A 20,976-nucleotide genomic window follows, 5' to 3' on the forward strand; every position below is an offset into this window, starting at 1 on the left:
TCACTAATAAGCTTTGTGGCTGAGCAAGGAATTGAATCCAGATCTTGCTGTAACTCCAAACAGTTGAACCACTACACCACACTGGCTCTGTTACTGACCACCCCTCCCCCTCTTGCCCCCTCCCCCCTCCCCCTCTCGCCCCCTCCCCCCTCTCTGTGTGTGTGAGCACCCCTTTTCTGTCAGTTCTCTTGCCCCCAGCTTCTTGAGAGGAGATAGTATTCCCCTCACATACACAAAATCATCAATAAAATGGTTAAAACCATGCAATTAAAAACATAAAACAGCCACTAACTAAAAAGATTAAAACATCAACATCTATGTGTCTGGAAAGTGTTGCCTAAACAGAAAAGTTTTAAGCAGGCACCAAAAAGAATACAGCGAAGGCACCTGTCTGATGTCAATAGGCAGAGAGTTCCAAGAGTAGGTGCTGCCACACTAAAATAATGCGTGTTGTGGCTTCTGTAACAGTGCCTGTTCTGCAGATGGAGCTGCTTGAGTGGGCACATTTGGGGCAAGGCAGTGTTGCAAATAAACTGGTCCCAAGCTGTTAAGGGTTTTATATACTAGTAGTAACTCCTTGCCCCTTCTAGGATGCACACCTTAACATGGTGAGGGGGTTTGAGAGTGTTGAAGAAGCTGAGAGCAATGCTGTCAGGGATCTAGACCTAGAGGCTTGACTCCTAGCAGGGGCACCGAAGGTGGAATTCAAAGCTGAGTCACCAGACTAAGATGCATCCAAACTCAGAGGAAGGCAATGGTAAACCACCTCTGAATACTTCTTACCACAAAATCCTATGAACAGAGTATCCAAAATGCAACACGAGATAGTGCTGGAAGTTGAGACCCCCAGGTCAGAAAGCACTCATCAAGCTACTGGGGAAGAACAAAGGACAAGTACGAGTAGCGCTGTGACTAATGACGCAGCTGGGTCAAAGCCGAGGCTGATGTGCACAGATGCGAAAGGAGAGTTTGGAGTTGTACGACGCACACAATAGGAACATGGAATGTGAGAAGCATGAACCAGGGAAAGTTAGAAATTGTCAAGCAAGAAATGGAATGCATCAACATTACAATACTTGTGTGAGTGAATTAAAATGAACAGGAATGGGACATTTTCAATCAGGAAACTACAAAATATTTTATGTAGGAAATGAGAAATTAAGAAGAAACGGGGATGCTTTAATAGTGAGAAGTGATGTAGCAAAAGCAATTAGGAGCTATAATGCAAGGTCTGAGCGAGTGATATCAATGAGATTAAATGGGAAACCTATCAACATAACCATCATCCAAGTCTATGCTCCAATGGCAAATGCAGAAGAAGAGGAATTGGAGAGATTTTACGCAGAAGTGCAGGAAGAAATTGATCACACACCAAAACAAGATGTTCTGATTATCATGGGGGACTGGAATGCAAAAGTAGGGAACTGAGAAGAGCTAGGAATAGTGGGAAATGGGGCTTAGGAGATAGAAATGAAGCAGGAGAAAGACTTATTGAATTCTGTGAAGCAAATAATTAGTTTCTAGCAAACACATTTTTTGAACAACCGAAAAGATGACTGTACACGTGGACATCACCAAATGGTCAATATAGGAATCAAATTGATTATATAAATGGAAGCAGAAGATGAAGTTCCATGCTTTCTGCGAAAACAACACCAGAAGCAGACTGCGGCACAGATTATGAACTGGTAATATCGAAAATCAGAGTAAAGCTAAAGAAGAACAACAAAGCAATCATAATGCCAAAACACAATTTAAATAACATTCCAGGAGAATATAAAGATCAAATAAGGAACAGATTTGAGGCTTTACACTTAGTTGACAGAGAACCAGAAGAACTATGGACTGAAGTCAGAGATATTATCAGGGAAGAATGCAAAAAGACAATACCTGTAGTTAAAAAGGGAGAAAGACCTCAATGGATGACTGATGAAACTTGTAAAATGGTTAAAGAAAGAAGGAAAGCAAAAGGAAAAGGATATAGAAACACGGTTAGAACCCTAAATGCAACAATACAGCGACTAGTACGTAGGGACAAAGAGAACTATTACAGTAGTTACTGTATAGAAATAGAAGAGGACAACAAAAAGGGTAGAACAAGGGCCTTGTTCCAAAAGATTAGAAAAATGAAAGGGAAATTTAAACCAAGGGTAGGGATGTTGAATAATCAACAGGTGAACACACTGACTGATCGAGATAAAATAAAAGGAAGATGGAAGCAATACACTGAGAACTCTATAAAAGGGATGCAAGGATGACAGATTCATTCATGGAGGAACTGTATGATGAAGAACCAGAAATTTTAGAACGTGAGGTGAAAGCTATGCTTAAAATACTTGGAAGAAACAAATCACCAGGAACAGATGGCATACCAATAGAGTTGCTACAAGCTACTGAGACTGAATCTGTCCAAATTTTGACAAATTTGTCAACAAATATGGAAAACTAAACAATAGCCCACAGACTGGAAGCGTTCAATATACATCCCAATTCCAAAGAAAGGGGATTCCAGGGAATGCAGTAATTTCCCATGCAAGTAAAGTAATGCTCAAGATTCTACAACAAAGACTTTTACTATATATGTAGCGAGAAATGTTAGATGTCCAAGCTGGATTTAGAAAGGGAAGAGGTACCAGAGATCATATCGCAAACATGTTGTTGTTGGTGTTATGTGCCTCCAAGTCGACTACGACTTATGGCGACCCTATGAATCAGTGACCTCCAAGAGCATCTGTCATGAACCACCCTGTTCAGATCTTGTAAGTTCAGGTCTGTGGCTTCCTTTATGGAATCAATCCATCTCTTGTTTGGCCTTCCTCTTTTTCTACTCCCTTCTGTTTTTCCAAGCATCATTATCTTTTCTAATGAATCATGTCTTCTCATTATGTGTCCAATGTATGATAACCTCAGTTTCATCATTTTAACTTCTAGTGATAATTCTGATTTAATTTGTAATAACACCCAATTATTTGTCTTTTTTCCAGTCCATGGTATCCGCAAAGCTCTCCTCCAACACCACATTTCAAATGAGTTGATTTTTCTCTTACCCACTTTTTTCACTGTCCAACGTTCACATCCATACATAGAGATCGGAAATATCATGGTCTGAATGCTCCTGGCTTTAGTGTTCATTGATAAATCTTTGCAGGTCTCCTGCTCCCCTGGTGCATTCACTATAGCTGCCCAATTTCCCTGCTTTTTATAGTTTGATAGAGATATCTGTTGACTATAGGTACGTTCTTAAACCACAAGCTTTTTGCCTATTAGTGCATTTCTCTACTTTTTAATCCAGGAGGTAAGAAATGGGATCCTGTGCAAGTTTGCTGAGAATGGATTGATCATTTGCATGATTACTGAGTTCTGTGGGATTTACTCCCCTGCAATCATGCTTAGGGTAGGTGAAACTGACCAGAGGGGAGGGCTGGAGTGGGCAGGGGAGGAGGAAGAAGGAAGAGGGGAGGGGAGGAGGAAGGCAGAGGAGAAGGGAAGGAAGGGAAAGGCAGGTCTGATCATTTATTTATGTATTTATTACATTTATATACCGCCCCATAGCCGAAGCTCTCTGGGTGGTTTACAGCAATTAAAAACATTAAAAACAAATATACAACTTTCTTTTTTTTTTTACAATAATTTTTATTCAAATTTTCATAAAACATACAAAACAAAATCATAAAACATTCAAAGACAAAAAACAAAACAAAACAAAAATGATTAAACAAAAAAATAAAATGTTGACTTCCCATTTGTCGCAGATCAAATCAGTTATAGGTCTACAATATATAACAATCCTGTCTCTTAAATTATATTATAAAATCACTTTCCTCCAGTAGTTATCTTAATTAATCATCAAATCTCATAAACATTACTTTATTCTTTCCACAAAAAGTCAGAGAGGTTTCAATTCTTTAAGAAATATATCTATCAATTTTTCTCCTAATAAACATGTCGATTAATCCATCTCGTTAATAATAATAATAATCTTATTGTCATAACCATAGTCCAAATAAACATATCGATTAATCCATCTCATCAAAATCTGTTAGGTCCAATAATTTCAATAGCCATTATTCCATTATCCATATTAATTCCATCTTCCATCTTCAATAGTCCTGTTAAGTCCAGTAATTTCAGTGTCCAATCTTCCATTATCAGTATTCCATAATAATCTTGCTGTCATAACCATAGTCATATAATAAGAGTCTGATGGGAATTTCCTCTATCCCAAATATTTTCTTGCCATCAATTCTGAATAAGTTGCTGAAATATTGTTGTAAAGTCATATCTCTGTTCTTCTTTTTTACAAAATGCACTGGCTCATCTCTTGAGAGTTTTTCCATTGTCACATGGCTGCAGTTAATTCCATAGATTTTCTCTATATCAAGCTCCATCACGTCATTCCAGTCCAGAAGATTATCCAAGCCATTGATAACTTTATCTCTAATATCTTCATTAATTTCTTCAGAGATAACGTTAAATTCCAAACAGTAGATTTTATTTCTAATATCCATAAACTCCAGATCTTTTTCCAATTCCACATTTGTTCCAATCTCCAGGGCTTGTGTCTTCCCTTTATTTTTTCTTTTCTCATTTCTGATCTCATTCTCCTCTCTCACAGGATCCCCTATTTCTTTAAGCTCCTGCGTCATTTTGCTCAGTTCAATTTTCAGCTCCTTACTGCCCTGTCGCAGGGTTTGTTTCGTTATCTCAATCTCATCCATGATTTTCTGAAACATAATTACTTCCAGATTCTCAGCCACTTTCTTGAGTGCCATTTTTAAAACCACGAAAACAAAACAAAACAAAAATAAAGAAGAACCACTTCTTATTTCAGCAACAATTGGGTTAATATTCCAGGCTTGATGACGTCACAGTATAAACAGAGCAGCCTGCCTTATCTCTCTATGTTCAAGAATACAAAACAAATGTAGTTCCCAGCATCAAAACAGTTAGTGGCGTCGTGAAGAAGCAGATTCGTCAAAATAAAATAGACCAAAAAGAGAATAGTCCCAGACAATATAATGTTCCTCGGAATAGAAATCCCTCTTCTGTTTATATCTTTAGAATGCACTTCCAGGACAGCTTTTTGCAATAGAAACAGAGATAAGCTGTTAATTTCGTGAATAACAGAGAAGAGTTATAGCTCACCCAGAAGTTCTTTAAAGCTGATTCATTTGACAAATCTCTTTTCGCTGCAACAATTTAAACCAAGTAAAAAAAATAATAGAAAGAAGGGTGCTTGCCTGTTAGTCCGTTTTCTCTTTGAAGAAAAGATAAACGTATCGCATTAATCAGATAGAGCTTGTTTGGAAGTCCGTCCGGCATTGCTGGCTGGACCTTTTCTCATAAATTAATGAAATCCAGTCCTCCCAACAAAAACAGGCTTTTGAGGTTGATCTCTACGTTTCTCCCTGCCCGGGAGAAATTTCATCAGTCAAAAAAAAAAATGTTCTGACTGATTTATATCTGAATAAGCTTTTTTTGAGGCGGGAGCCCGTCTCAAAAGCAGGCACAAGCGAAGTCACCCTTCCCGGAAGTCAAATATACAACTTTCAAAACACAAAAAACAATTTAAAAACACATGCTAAAATGTCTGGGAGAAGAGGAAAGTCTTGACCTGGCACCGAAAAGATAACAGTGTTGGCACCAGGCACACCTCATCAGGGAGATCATTCCATAATTTGCATGCTTATTGAGTTCAATGGGATTTACTCCTATGCAATAATGGTTAGGATAGGTAAAACTGACCATGGGGAGGAGGAGAGGGAGGGGGAAGGAGTGGATTGGAGGGGGGCAAAGGAAGGTGTAGGGGAGGGCAGGTTTGATCATTTGCATGCTTATAGAGTTAAATGGTATTTACTGTCGTGCAATCATGCTTCAGATAGAAGGGGAAGGAGGGAATTGGAAGGGGAAGGAGGGGATAGGGAGGGAGCGGAAAAGGAAGGGGGAGGGAAGGGGCAAGAGGGAGGGGATAGGAGGGAGGAGAAGGGAGGGTGGGTTTTATCATTTGCATATTTTTTGAGTTCAGTGGGATTTATTTCTCTGTAATCATGTTTGAAAATGGAAATGGACTGCCTTGAAGTTGATCCCGACTTATGGCGACCCTATGAATAGGGTTTTTATGGTAAACGGCTTTACCATTGCCTTCCTCTGAGGCTGAGAGGCAGTGACTGGCCCAAGGTGACCCTGTGAGCTTCATGGCTGTGTGGGGATTCAAACCCTGGTCTCCCAGGTCGTAGTCCAACACTGACCTGGGGGAGGGGCAGGGAGGGTAGGAGGAGGGTGAGAGGAGGAGATTGGGTCAGTGGGCACTGGGCAGAGGGGAAGCCCCTTTCCTTTCCAAAAGGAAAACATTGTGAATAGTATCATTGCTTTTCAGTGTTTCCCCCACCTTTTTATTCTACAGCAGGCACATGTAGCATCCCACCCAAACTTAAACCAAAGCCTTCCCTGGCCACATCCATAACAGGCCTTTATTTCACTTTGGACAGTCATGGCTTCTCTGAAAGAATCCGGGGAAGTGTAGTTAGTGAAGAGTGCTGAGAGTTGCTAGGAGACGCCCTGTTTCCTCACAGACCTTCAATCAGAGCAGCTGACTGTTAAACCAGTCTGGCTGCTGGAGCTCTGTCAGGGGAATAGGAGTCTCCTGTCAGCACCCTTCACAAACTACACTTCCCAGGATTCTTTGAGGGAACCATGACTGTCTCAAGTGAAATCAAAGTGTGGTGTGGGTGTGGCCCCCATATTAGCCCAGCCAATCAGCTGTGAGTCTGACTTTTAAAACACTAACAGTTGGTTCTTACTGAGCATGCCCGACACTATCATTCAGTTCAGTGCAAAATTTCTTAAATTAACTAAAAATCAGCCAGACATTTTTTAAATTTTTAAACTGCAGAAGATGAAGGTCAGACTATGGGGCAAGGTCAGTAACCAGATTACAGGTACTCTGTGAACATGGCTGATTTTTAATTATTTTGAACAAATTATGAGAACTCTGACAGAAAAAAGACCAAAAGGGGTCTGGGTTTACCCCCCTCTTTTTACAATTTGAACTCTCGATTCTCTGACTGTTATGTGTATCGTCATGAAAATTTAGAGAGTTTGTTAAGCAAGTATTTCTGAATTCAGGAATATAAGTTTTGTAAGGTTTTGAAGTGAGCTTATGGGAAGGATCAGAATGGCATGGGGGTGAATTTTCAATTTAACATTGCAGAATGTGAAAAATCCACGCTGGCTATAGTATACAGCCATGCTTGTGGCTGTATAATAATCTAAGTTGGACATATAGTACATATGCTCTGTGAACTACATGCCTATCTCCTTAAGGACAATTTGGGCAATTGTGAAAGAAATGAATGTCTGCTTTGCCCTCTGTACACATGCATAAGACAGAACGCTTAAGAAATGTCTAAATGCCAGAAACTTTTCAGAGGCAGGGATTAGTAACTGTTGGGCAGGTTAGTGTTTCTTTGAGGTAAAAAGTAATAGCACAGTTCAGCCAAATGAAACTTTTATTGAGTTTTATGGGAGAGTAAATCATAGACTTAACACTCTCTTTTGAAAGTCACTGGGACTGAAAACTTGACTGTGCTATTTGGTTGACATTCATAAATGTTCACAGTTTGCCACAGTTAACATATAAACTATTGCATAATTCTTCATCTGAGATCAGATCCCAAGCAAACTTTCATTCTTTCTCTGATAGAAATTAATGGATTCCATTTTAAAAGATTGAGTGAAATGGTTGTAAAGGTTGGCTTGTATTATAGTCAGAGCTCATTTTCAAAGACACTAAATAGAAGTGTTTTTTTAAAAGAGTGTAAATAGCAATTTAAATCAAAATCTGATCTAAATTAAATTGATCTTCCTTTTTTTAACTAGTTTGATTTTTATTCATTCTATGAAGCAACAGCAGTGCGGAGCATTGTAGTCTACTGGATTTGACTTTGGTTCTTTGAGATTATAGTTCTCTCGACAGCTGAATTGGCCAAAACATTACACTTTGCTCAAGCTGGAATACTTCTCCCTTCAGAGGCTTCTCATTCAGGGTTTGACTTGGATATCATTTATTGATAAGATCTGAATGCCATGCAGTCTCTGGTGACTCATCAGCTAAGCATGATAAATTGATATTTAAGATTGGTAGTACTTTTGAACCTAGTTATTGGTTGGTCTTATCAGTGAAAGTAACAAAGGTCTATGCTGGGCATGTATTAAATAAGGATTAGACTGAAATAAAGTGAACAGGTTTATAAGGAAGGGACTTCAGCACAAGAAATTGCTTACGTCTTCCTCATAAACATACTGCCTGAAGACATGGTGAACTGCTCTTATAGAATTTAAAATAGCATTTGACACAGTCAGTAGATTTGATTAAACTTCACTTGTTTTTCTTCCAAGACCTGGATGAATTCAAAAGGGCAAGGTTAGAGTAGGTTATTGATGACTCTCTTTCAGTGAAGGAGAGCTTAATTTTTATTTCTATTAGATTAGAGGCAAATAGATTCTCCTCTGTATTTTGAGTTGTCACTTTTTTGCTAATTGACATTACTGAATTGGTTGAGGTATGACATCAAACTGTGATGGGAATTCATTAATTTCTGTCAAACATTAAGTTAAAGCCTACATTTCTATGTAAGGAGGAAATCTGATGTTCTGGATAAAGAAATTTAACTACTTTTTGTGCAGTGTGAAGTTCATAGCTTGGAAAAGCATCACTTAAGAGATAATGGTTGAAAGATAAAAGGCAAGCTTTTTCTGTTATAGCTAAGATTCTGTTTTTCCAATTCTGGTTCTTGACAGTCCCATTGCTATCATGCTATTTTTAAGGTCACACAAACTGCACATGGGGTGATGTATTGAAATAATCAAATTATATGGTGAGAACTATGATGATGTTTGAATTGCTATGCATTGTAGAATTAGGGGTGAGTTCTTTATTTTGAATCAATTGGGGACAAAGATTAAAGTTTAATACTTCCTTCTGTAACTTGTTTTACAGTTTGACTAAATTATAAATGTATAACATGTGCCTTTTTAACAGACAATTGTTAGGGGGCATTTGTTGCTTATTGGTAAAAAGGGATTTTTTAAAAAAAGGGAACTGGAAAAAACAGTGCAAAGAGATTTTTCTTTATGCACTGATTTAATTAGATTTAATATAGTTTATCCGGAGGAGGGAGGGGTTTTTTGGGATCATTATAGCTATATAGCATATTTTAGTTTTCTTTCTCTCAAGGAGTCTTGCCCTTATAATTTGCACACAGATATGTGTTCAAGGTTTAATTGTAGAGCATGTGCCATGAGGCACATGCGCTGGCTGGGTTACAGACCTAAAGTCAGCTTTCTCAGGTTGGATGTTTTGGCATGGTTTTTATGCTTTTGGTCACTATGGGGTTTGTTGAGGGAGGTTGGGAATTGTTGGGAGGGAGGGTTGGGGGGAAGCCCAAAGGCACATACTTCTGTTATTTCAAAATATAAGTTAATTTTCTTCAATTAGGAAGAAAGACAGTGGTAATCTCTTATTTACAATATATTTTTGGGTGAATTAAATAAGTTAAAAATTGTTATCCTTAATATTAAGGGTTTAGGCCATGACTTTAAAAGGAAAAGTATTGAGCTATGTAAAACAAATGCTCCCCTCAGTAATTTTTCTACAAGAAATTCACAATCCCAAACCAAAGGAAGCATTGTTAAAGCATGGATATTTTGGCAAACAATTTTAGGCTGCTGGAACATCAGAAGCATTGGGAGTTGCTATATTTTTAAAACGCAATTTCCCTTTCATGGTTCAAAAGGTTTGGAGAGATCCAGAGGGACGCTTTCTTTTTGTAGCGAGATTGTTTGAGGACAAGGAACAGTTAATCTTTGGTACAGTACATGCCCCAAACAAAGGGCAGATAAAAATGTTTTAAAGGGTGTTTAGAAAACTTTCCAAATTTCAACTTGGTCAGTTAGTTATGGGTGATTTTAATATTAATATGAAGGGAATTGATGCAGACAGTGTGAACCAGAATTCTAAAACTCAATAAAGGCTCCAGGGGAATAGGAAACATTTCACATCCCATGTGGTCAAGAAGCATTTTTTATATATATATTACGTTATCACAATTTAAAAGAAGAGTGGTCAGTAGTTCACCCTAAAGATCACAGCTTCACTTTTTAATCTTTGGTATACCACACGCATTCACGGCTAGATGGGATCCTCTTATCAGATACACTTCTCCATTGCCTTATAGACACCTCAATAGGGTCAGTTAGAATAACAGATCATGTTCCTGTAACAGCAGTAATTAAGGCAAAATTGCGTGTGAATGCACCCCCTAGTTGGCGGTTGCATCCATGACTGCTTACCCCATCACCCTGTAAAGACACATTAAAGGAAGCATTGGTTAATTATTTTCAGGAGAATGACACCCCAGGTATGCCAATAGGTACTCAATGGGAGGCAATGAAAGTGGTAATTAGAGGAGTTTGTATTAAAGAATTGTACAACATTAGACAATATAACACAAAAATGCAAATCTTGGAGACTGAAATAACAAATTTATTAAAAACATATGGAGAGACAGGGTCACCCAGAATTCTTCAAAAGGTAGAATGAAAAGGAAAAGAATTGGATCTTGCCACAAATAAAATTCTGGTTAACATGTTATATACAAAACAAAAATATTTTGAATATGGCAGTAAAGGCTTCAAACTTTTGGCAAATAGACTTAAGCAGAAACATAGAGCAGTCAGGATATCCACAGTGCAGAAGCTGGATGATACTATGGCCTGGACATCAAAAGATATAGGGCACACATTTGAGTCCTTTTTTAAGGACTTATACCTGGAACATCAGGTGCCCAAACACAGGATAATCGAATATTTAAATGGCTTACGTCTTGAACAGTTGGAGGAAGAGAAAGAGGAAATTGTGAGAGAGATCACTTCAGAAGAAATTAAAACAGTTATTAACTCTATGAAAACTAACAAATTTCCTGGCCCACATGGCTTTATTAATGAATTCTATAAACATTTTGAAGATATTTTGATACCCAAATTATTAATTTTGTTTAATGGTATTCTTCATGGAGATCCCCTGCCCCAAACATGGTCCACTTCCAGAATTGCGGTTATCCTAAAACCTTTCAGAAATCCTTTGTTAGTTGATTCATAGAGACCCACAGCATTATTAAATACTGATTATAAAAATTTTAACCTCAGTATTTGCACATAGATTAAAATCAGTTGTAAAGAAATTAATTCACCCGGACCAAACAGGTTTTGTCCCCAGAAGACAAATTGCAGATCCAATTTGACGTATTTTAAACTTAATTCATTACAGTAAAAACAATAAATCTCCGCTAGTATTTTTAAGCTTAGATATCTACAAAGCATTTGATTGTGTTCATTGGCCATTTTTGATCAAAGTGACACACAAAATGAATTTTGGTAACAAATTTATTGAACTTTTACATAAAATATACTCAACTACAGCAACAATATGAGTAAATGGTATGGAATTTACACAATTTAATATTTTCAGAGGTACAAAGCTGGGGTGTCCTCTTCCCCCCCCTCCTTTTTCTCCTGGCCATTGGCCATTTCTTTTCATAGCAACAATAATATAAAAGGGATCAAAATAGATCAAGATCATCACCTTCTGAGTATCTATGCAGACAAGATGGCCCTGTTGGTGATTAACCCCTTAGAGGCTGCTCTGTACATTAAAAAGGAACTTCAGCAATTTGCTGATGTATTGATTAAGAGTGAATTTGAAGAAGACTGAAGCCTTGTGTTTCCACTTACCACCAAACCTACAAAAACAATTTGCAGCTGCCTTGGATATAAGTCTATGTTCAAGACAGGTGTGTTGCTTAGAATCCAGGTGCATAGGAACCTCAACAAATTATTTTTGGCCAACTGTAGCCCAATTTGGTACAAAATCAGGACTGAATTAAATAGATGGAAAAAATTACAATTACCATTATCAGCTAGAATTGCAGCAGTCAAAATGACAGCCTTACCTAAACTTACCTTCTTCTTTCATGCTCTTCCAGTACATGTCCCTGACAAACAGTTAAAGATTTGGCAGAAAGAAATAGAAAAATTTATATTCAATGATAAAAAACCCAGAATCAGAATTTTTTTGTTTTACTGCCCTACCAAAAGGGAGGGATGGGGTATTCTACATTTGAAATATTATTATGATGCTAACCAATTATATCATTTAATCTACATAATGTTAGACTATAAAATAAAAAGATGGGTGGTACTGGAAAATATATCCCAGTGGAGGATCCCTTCGGGAATGACTTTCTTCAGGAACACATCAAAATCCACATGGAAAGAGTGGGGAAAAAATCCATTCGCCAAGACATTGATTCTGAGCAGGCGCTATTGGCGAAAGAAATTATTGTTGAATCCATCAGCATTAGCACCATTATTTTTTTCATAAAAACTTCTTTAATAGAAATAGATACTTACCATGGCAATTATGGAGAGAACGAGGATTTTTCAGACTTTAAGATTTTTATGTCAGCAAAATTATGGTCACACATCAAGCTTTTAATGCAGCTATAGGTGGTCAGGGTATACTCTGGCTACACTGGAGGCAGATTCTAGACTTCTTAGCTTGTCCTGAAACTAAAGCCCAAGCCACTGCAGCTCTCTCCCCATTTGAGCATATCATTTTGGCAGCTAGAAACAGGGACAAAGGAATAACTTCTCAAATATATGGAGTTTTACTATCATTAGGTGGGGACGGCATGAATGGTCTAAAAAAGACATGGGAAGGAGATTGGGGTGGCGAGATTGATGAACAGGAATGGAAGATATTATGGAATATACCACTTGTAAGCACATCTTCTCAGATATGGGAAGCTACGTTAAAAGTGGCCCATGGGTGGTACCTGACACCTGTTCACTTGTCCAGAATTAATGTGGCACATGCTCCCACATTTTGGAGGGGGTGTGCCTCGCTGGGGACTTATCATCACATGTGGTGGGAATGTGCTCGAGTGAGGCCTTGGAGGGGGTGTGCCTTGCTGGGGACTTATCATCACATGTGGTGGGAATGTGCTTGAGTGAGGCCTTTCTGGACCCGAGTCTTTGAGGAAATACAACACATCACGGTTCCAGAGAGGACTCCACAATTCGCATTTCTGAATCTTTTTGTAGGAGTCAATAAAGATCTCAAAAATAGATCTCTCATAGGCTACTTACTAATGGACGCTAGGATTACAATTACTACTTATTGGAAGGATCTAAGTGGAGCCACCTTGGAGCATTGGTATCAAAGTTCTGGTATATGGCTTTCATGGAAAAATTAACAACTAAACTTTGTTTAGGGCAAGTACAACCCAAACAGACAAATGTTTAGATACATGGTGCTCGCTTGTAGCATACATCAACCAAAATGAACACGGGAAAAAGCCTCCCTCATATTACATTCATATTTGGAATGCCTAAAAGTTGTTATGATAATTTGCAGTTGCTTAAAATTTTTATTAATTCACCACTGACATTTGGTTGTTGTCTTCCTCAGTATGTTCTGTAAAAGTTTTGGCTGAGAACCTTTAATATTCACAAATAATAAATACAGAGACAGAATGTTTGTAACATTTATAATCTAGAAAGTGCCAGGATGGGCAAGAGTGGGGTGGAGTACGTTGGGGGGGGAGGGTTAGTTATTTCTTATATTTTATTTATATCTCTCTATATCCAACAGTTGTATTAGTAATAGAAGATGCTTAATTTGAAAATCAATAAAAATTATTTATATAAAAAAAACTAAGGCCATCACACACCTAGTCAAAGCAATAGAAGGAAGCTTTGCAGCAAATATTTTAATTGTCAGTACTGGGGGTCCAAGATAACACTTATCGCCCTTTTATTTCCTTTAATTTTCTAAGCCATTATGGTTCTGTTTTCTCTTACTGTTGAGCCACTTACTCCTGGGAAAACTCATTTTTGTTTTGTTGAGTCTTAGAAGTACTTGAGAATTTTCATAGCAACAAAACCCCTGTTGCATTAAAATTTACATTTCTGAGAGTTCTTCCATGTTCTTCTATTAAGGCAGTTACAATGCTGTTCTAATACTAGATTTCCCCTCGCTACCTCAGTCTCATGCTATAGATTCCCCCCACTCACCCATGATCCATAGGTGTTATACATGTGCTTAATGCATCTAATATGGCATTTGCAAATGCTGCATTCCAAACAGCTATTTTCTCGCCAAAAAAGCAGTTGTATTATAGGAAAGCAAGAACCTGGCTTTTCTGCATTGTCTTGTGCTCTTAGTTGTCAGCTGCAGCTCCCTGAGAAGGGACCCATTCCTTGGGGGATGAACAGCTATCCTCTCGTGCCGAGGATATATCTCCAGGGGGTGGAGGGATCCTTGTAGTGGGTGATTCGATCATTAGGAACATAGACAGTGGGGTGTGTGATGGGCGTGTAGACCGCAAGGTGATTTGCCTGCCTGGTGTGAAGGTTGCGGATATCGCCCATCGTTTAGATAGTTTGGTAGACAGTGCTGGGGAGGAGTCAGTGGTCATGGTGCACATTGGCACCAACGACATGGGGAAATGCAGCCGTGAGGTCCTGGAAGCAAAATTTAGGTTGCTAGGTAGGATGCTGAAAGCCAGGACCTCCAAGGTGGCTTTCTCTGAAATGCTACCGGTTCCACGCGCAGGACCAGCCAGACAGGCACAGCTTAGCAATCTCAATGCGTGGATGAGACGATGGTGTCGGGTGGAAGGGTTTGGATTTGTTAGGCACTGGGGAACATTTTGGGACAAGCCGGGCCTGTACAAAAGGGACGGGCTCCACTTGAACCAGAATGGAACGAGACTGCTGGCACTTAAAATTAAAAAGGTGGCAGAGCAGCTTTTAAACTGACTAAGGGAGGAAACCCGACAGGAGCTGAGAAAGGTCTGGTTCGGAATAAACCTCCCCCCTGGGATAAAGACCAAAGAAATGATGAAATTGTAAAAGGGGTAGGCCTAGAAGTAGGCATTGTGAGAGCAGGGGCACAGGATATAAATTCAGAAGGGCAAAATTACCACAGGCCAAACCACAAGTGCCAAAGACACTTGAAGAGAGACACTGCTTACAAGTGCCTGTACGCCAATGCTAGGAGCCTCCGAACCAAGATGGGAGAACTGGAGTGCTTGGTCTTAGAGGAGAGCATTGATATAGTGAGCATAATGGAGACCTAGTGGAATGGAGGAAACCAGTGGGATACGGTTATCCCTGGATATAAACTATATCGGAAGGACAGGGAAGGACGTATTGGTGGTGGAGTCGCTCTATACGTGAAAGAAGGCATTAAATCCAGCAAGCTGGAAACCCCAAAAGAGGCGGACTCCTCCACAGAATCGTTGTGGGTAGTGATACCATGCCCCAAGAGGGATTTAATTTTGGGAACGATCTATCGTCCCCCTGATCAAAATGCTCAGGGAGACCTTGAGATGAGATATGAAATTGAGGAAGCATCCAAACTAGGAAATGTGGTAGTAATGGGTGACTTCAACTACCCAGACATAGACTGGCCACATATGTGTTCCAGTCATGACAAAGAAGCAAAGTTTCTAGATATTCTAAATGACTATTCCCTAAACCAGTTGGTCATGAAACTACTGACCAGAGGGACGGCAACCCTGGACTTAATCCTCAGTGGGGACCGGGACCTGGTGCGAGATGTAAGTGTTGTTGAACCGATTGGGAGCAGTGACCATAGTGCTATTAAATTAAACATAGATGTAAATGGCCAATTGCCAAGAAAATCCAACATGGTCACTTTTGACTTCAAGAGAGGAAACTTCACAAAAATGAGGGGATTGGTAAAAAGAAAGCTGAAAAACAAAGTCCAGAGTGTCACATCACTCGAAAATGCTTGGAAGTTGTTTAAAAACACTATATAAGAAGCTCAACTGGAGTGCATACCGCAGATCAGAAAAGGTACCGCCAGGGCCAAGAAGATGCCAGCATGGTTAACAAGCAAAGTCAAGGAAGCTCTTAGAGGCAAAAAGTCTTCCTTCAGAAAATGGAAGTCTTTTCCGAATGAAGAAAATAAAAAAGAACACAAACTCTGGCAAAAGAAATGCAAGAAGACAATAAGGGATGCTAAAAAAGAATTTGAGGAGCACATTGCTAAGAACATAAAAACCAACAACAAAAAATTCTATAAATACATTCAAAGCAGGAGACCATCTAGGGAGGCGATTGGACCCTTGGATGATAAGAGAGTCAAAGGCATACCAAAAAACGATAAGGAGATTGCAGAGAAGCTAAATGAATTCTTTGCATCTGTCTTCACAGTGGAAGATATAGGGCAGATCCCTGAACCTGAACTAACATTTGCAGGAAGGGATTCTGAGGAACTGAGACAAGCACATAGAAGAACAAGCCTTGCTGAAGCAGAGCCAGCATGGCTTCTACAACGGAAAGTCATGTCTCAGTAACCTATTAGAATTCTTTGAGAGTGTCAACAAGCATATAGATAGAGGTGATCCAGTGGACATAGTGTACTTAGACTTTCAAAAAGTGTTTGACAAGGTACCTCACCAAAGGCTTCTGAGGAAGCTTAGCAGTCATGGAATAAGAGGAGAGGTCCTCTTGTGGATAAGGAATTGGTTAAGAAGCAGAAAGCAGAGAGTAGGAATAAACGGACAGTTCTCCCAATGGAGGGCTGTAGAAAGTGGAGTCCCTCAAGGATAGGTATTGGGACCTGTACTTTTCAACTTGTTCGTTAATGACCTAGAATTAGGAGTGAGCAGTGAAGTGGCCAAGGGATTGCGAAGAGCTCCAAAAAGACCTCTCCAAACTGAGTGAACGGGCGGAAAAATGGCAAATGCAATTCAATATAAACAAGTGTAAAATTATGCATATTGGAGCAAAAAATCTGAATTTCACATATACACTCATGGGGTCTGAACTGGCGGTGACCAACCAGGAGAGAGACCTTGGGGTTGTAGTGGACAGCACGATGAAAATGTCGACCCAGTGTGCGGCAGCTGTGAAAAAGGCAAATTCCATGCTAGCGATAATTAGGAAAGGTATTGAAAATAAAATAGCCGATATCATAATGCCATTGTATAAATCTATGGTGCGGCTGCATTTGGAATACTGTGTACAGTTCTGGTTGCCTCATCTCAAAAAGGATATTATAGAGTTGGAAAAGGTTCAGAGGAGGGCAACCAGAATGATCAAGGGGATGGAGCGGCTCCCTTACGAGGAAAGGTTGCAGCATTTGGGGCTTTTTAGTTTAGAGAAAAGGCGGGTCAGAGGAGACATGATAGAAGTGTATAAAATTATGCATGGCATTGAGAAAGTGGATAGAGAAAAGTTCTTCTCCCTCTCTCATAATACAAGAACTCGGGGACATTCAAAGAAGCTGACTGTTGGAAGATTCAGGACAGACGAAAGGAAGTACTTCTTTACTCAGCGCATAGTCAAACTATGGAATTTGCTCCCACAAGATGCAGTAATGGCCACCAGCTTGGATGGCTTTAAAAGAAGATTAGACAAATTCATGGAGGACAGGGCTATCAATGGCTACTAGCCGTGATGGCTGTGCTCTGGCACCCTAGTCAGAGGCAGCATGCTTCTGAAAACCAGTTGCCGGAAGCCTCAGGAGGGGAGAGTGTTCTTGCACTCGGGTCCTGCTTGCGGGCTTCCCCCAGGCACCTGGTTGGCCACTGTGAGAACAGGATGCTGGACTAGATGGGCCACTGGCCTGATCCAGCAGGCTCTTCTTATGTTCTTATTTTCTCCTCACTGTATGTCATTGTCAAGATTTCCTAAGCCCATAGCTCTTTCCTGGTTTATCTAAGTTCATCCAGGGATTTTAATGCGGAATAGCAAGTATATTTGGTTTCTCAGTTTTTATTGTGGAAATAAGAAAATGTTTTGGACAGTGTGCTGTCTCAAGAATTTAGAATTTAAAAGAACTATTTCTTCTCACTCTACTTTCCTACAATGAAACCTTCATAAATAAATTATTCATATCAACTTAATAAAATATTCCATCCAGTGTGCTTAAAATCTTTTTTATGTTTGATAATTATTTTAATGTATTGTAATTTTATATATTAATGTATTTCATAAGTGGTTTCAAATATATAGTTAAACAAATTTATTAGCTAAGAATCAACAAAATAGTGCATGTGGAATTTTGTAAGAAATGTGAATATAGGTGAAGTGTGTGGGTTGGTTTTGTAAGTCATGGATTGTTATAGGTGCTGCTGTGGAGGTAGCTGTCTAGATCTTATAATCACATTGTTTTTCATTACCTCCTCGGAATACCTGATTGATTGCCTTTGGTAACGATATCACTGTTAGCTTATGACTTGGCTATACAGAGTGCATCCCATAGTTTTCTGCTTTAAAATGCTTAACTGTTTTTAAACTCCTGATTAATCTTTGGTTTTCTGAAGGGGAAGGAGTACTTGGATTCATGGAGGAAGTAGCATGAATCGGTGTTGTGTCTAATTTGACTTTCTATAGCACAAATATGTGGGGGGAAATCACTTTTTGCACAAAGAAACTGGAATAAAATGGCAAGGTGTGAATTTTAGCAAGCAAAGTTTTACCCTGTATTGCTCACTTCTTTGCCTTTGTGGAATATGTGGAGAAGTGAAGCCTGTTGATAAAGAAGATAAAGCAGTATAATCATGGATGTCATCTTACTTCTTTGGACTTAGCAAATCCAGTTTGCGGATGATATGCAAGAGTTCAGCAAATTCCCAACCAAGACTGGTCGTAGGTCCCTCTCTCGTTCCATTTCGCAGTCTTCCACTGACAGCTACAGCTCTGGTAGGTGTCTTCCTTTTCCTGACTTTATTTCGCTTTTGGTTTATGCATCACTATAAGCATTAGCCCTTATACTAACATAACATTAACCCTTACCTTTGAACTGAAAAGAAAATCCTGTTTATTTTTGACGTCATTCAGTAATTTCAGAAATCTTGCGCAATAATTGGAATTCATGATATTTGGCAGACTTTACAGTTAGGGATGCACCTCCTACCAAAACACCATTCTCTCTCAAGACTTTGGCACATTGAGCTAACAGCTATGAGCTACAGAAGCTGCCACGTCCTGTTCCCTTTCATGGTCTGTTGGAAAGCAAAGCCCCTGTGTGTTCCTCTGATTTTAGTGGTTACAGAAGTCACCTTCTCTCCTCAGTTGTGCATAATGCTTGCAAGAGCCCTGTTGCTTATACATTGTTTTCAAGGTGTTTACAGACTGACTGCTTTATAATCTGCTCCAGAGTTTTTCCAGGGATTGATGTTAGGCTGACTGGTGTGTAGTCCCCCCGTTCCTCCTTTTTGCCCTTTTTGAAGATAGGGACAACATTAGCTCTCCTCCAGTCATCCGGCACTTCACCAGTCCTCCACAGTTTTGCAAAGATAATAGACAGCGGTTCTGAGAGTTCTTAAACCAGTTCCTTCAGTACTCTAGGATGCAGTTTATCGGGCCCTGCCAATTTGAACTCATTCAAAGTGATTAGGTATTCCTTGACCGTTTGTCTATCAATCTCAAGCTTAAATCCTGCCCTTTCCACTTCATGTTTCCTGGGAGAAGACTGAGCCAAAGCAGGAATTGAGCATTTCTGCCTTTCCTTTGTCATCTCTTATCATTTTGCCATTCTCATTGAGTAGCTGTGCCATCATTTCTTTTCTCTGTCTTTTACTGTGGACGTACCTGAAGAAAGCTTTTTTGTTGCTTTTAGCATCTCTTGCCAACCTCAGCTCATTCTCAGCTTCAGCTTCCTGACACCATCCCTGCAATTCCGTGATACCTGCCTGTACTCTTCCTTTGTGACCTAGCCTCTTTTCCACTTCCTGTATGTGTCCTTTTTTGTTTTCAGGTCATCTCTAAGCTTTTTGTGAAGCCACATTGGCTTCTTCAGCTATTTCCCCCCTTTTTTCCTTCTTGGAATTGCTTGCCATTGCGCTTTTAGAATTTCCTTTTTTGGAAACTCCCACCCATCTTGGACTCCTTTTCTCATTAGGGTCGTGTGCCATGGAACCGTACTTACAATTGTTCTGAGTTTATTAAAATCAGCTTTCCTGAAGTCCAGGGTGCACTTATGGCTACTCTCAGCTTTTGCTTTGGTTAAAATCAAGAATTCAAGTATGGTATGGTCACTTTCCCCCAGAGTTCCCATAACTGCCACTTCATCCACCAAACCATCTCTATTGGTTAGAATAAAGTCCAGGATAGCTGATCCTCTCGTTGCTTCCTCCACTTTCTGTAGGAGAAAGTTATCTCCAACACAAGTCAGAAATTTCTTGGAGGGGCCGTGTTTGGCAGAATTTGTCTCCCAACAGATATCGGGATAATTGAAGTCCCCCATTACTACTACGTCATGCCTCTTCGAAACATTGGTAATTTGCTTTTCAAAAGTTACATTCTTGTCTTCTCCTTGATTGGGTGGTTGGTAGTAGACTCCAAGCACCACATTCCTTTTATTACTTGCCCCATTTTAATCTAGATACTCTTGGTGGAGCTACCAGGCTCATCTTCCTATATTTCTGTGCAGGGATATATATTTTTAACATACAGCGTGACTCCACCTCCCTTTTTATTCCTTCTGTTCTTTTTGAACAAATTATATCCTTCAATTGCTGTATTCCAGTCATGGGAGTCATCCCACCAAGTTTCAGCTATGCCTGTCAAGTTGTAATTACCCTTCTGTATTAAGAGTTCAAGTTCGTCCTGCTTGTTTCCCATGCTGTGTGCATTAGCATACAGACATCGAAGACCAAGTGATTTATGGCTTGGCTTCCTTACTACATTTTTCCGAGGACTGTTACTTGGCCCTATTACAGCCGATTTCTGTTCCCGTTACTGTGCACAAACCTTAATGTGTTGTTACCACCAAGTTTACACCTCCCTCCCCCATAGGATTCAGTTTAAAGCCCTCCTGATGAACGTCTCCATGCTGTGACCAAACACATTCTTCCTAGTCCTTGTGAGATGCAACCC

The 20,976-nt window shown here is 39.5% G+C and overlaps 1 protein-coding gene across 3 annotated transcripts in view; it reads left to right on the forward strand.

Annotated features, from left to right (window-relative positions):
• AHCYL1 (adenosylhomocysteinase like 1) overlaps window positions 1–20,976 on the forward strand; it is a 93,036-nt gene that overhangs the window by 40,996 nt on the left and 31,064 nt on the right. For all 3 annotated transcript variants that reach the window (XM_061632600.1, XM_061632599.1, XM_061632601.1), the window contains exon 2: window positions 18,687–18,798. In XM_061632600.1, the coding sequence (XP_061488584.1) occupies window positions 18,687–18,798 (112 nt within the window). The remainder of the gene's footprint in view (window positions 1–18,686; window positions 18,799–20,976) is intronic.

Source organism: Rhineura floridana, chromosome 6 (assembly GCF_030035675.1).
Source record: "Rhineura floridana isolate rRhiFlo1 chromosome 6, rRhiFlo1.hap2, whole genome shotgun sequence".
Classification (NCBI taxonomy): domain Eukaryota; kingdom Metazoa; phylum Chordata; class Lepidosauria; order Squamata; family Rhineuridae; genus Rhineura; species Rhineura floridana.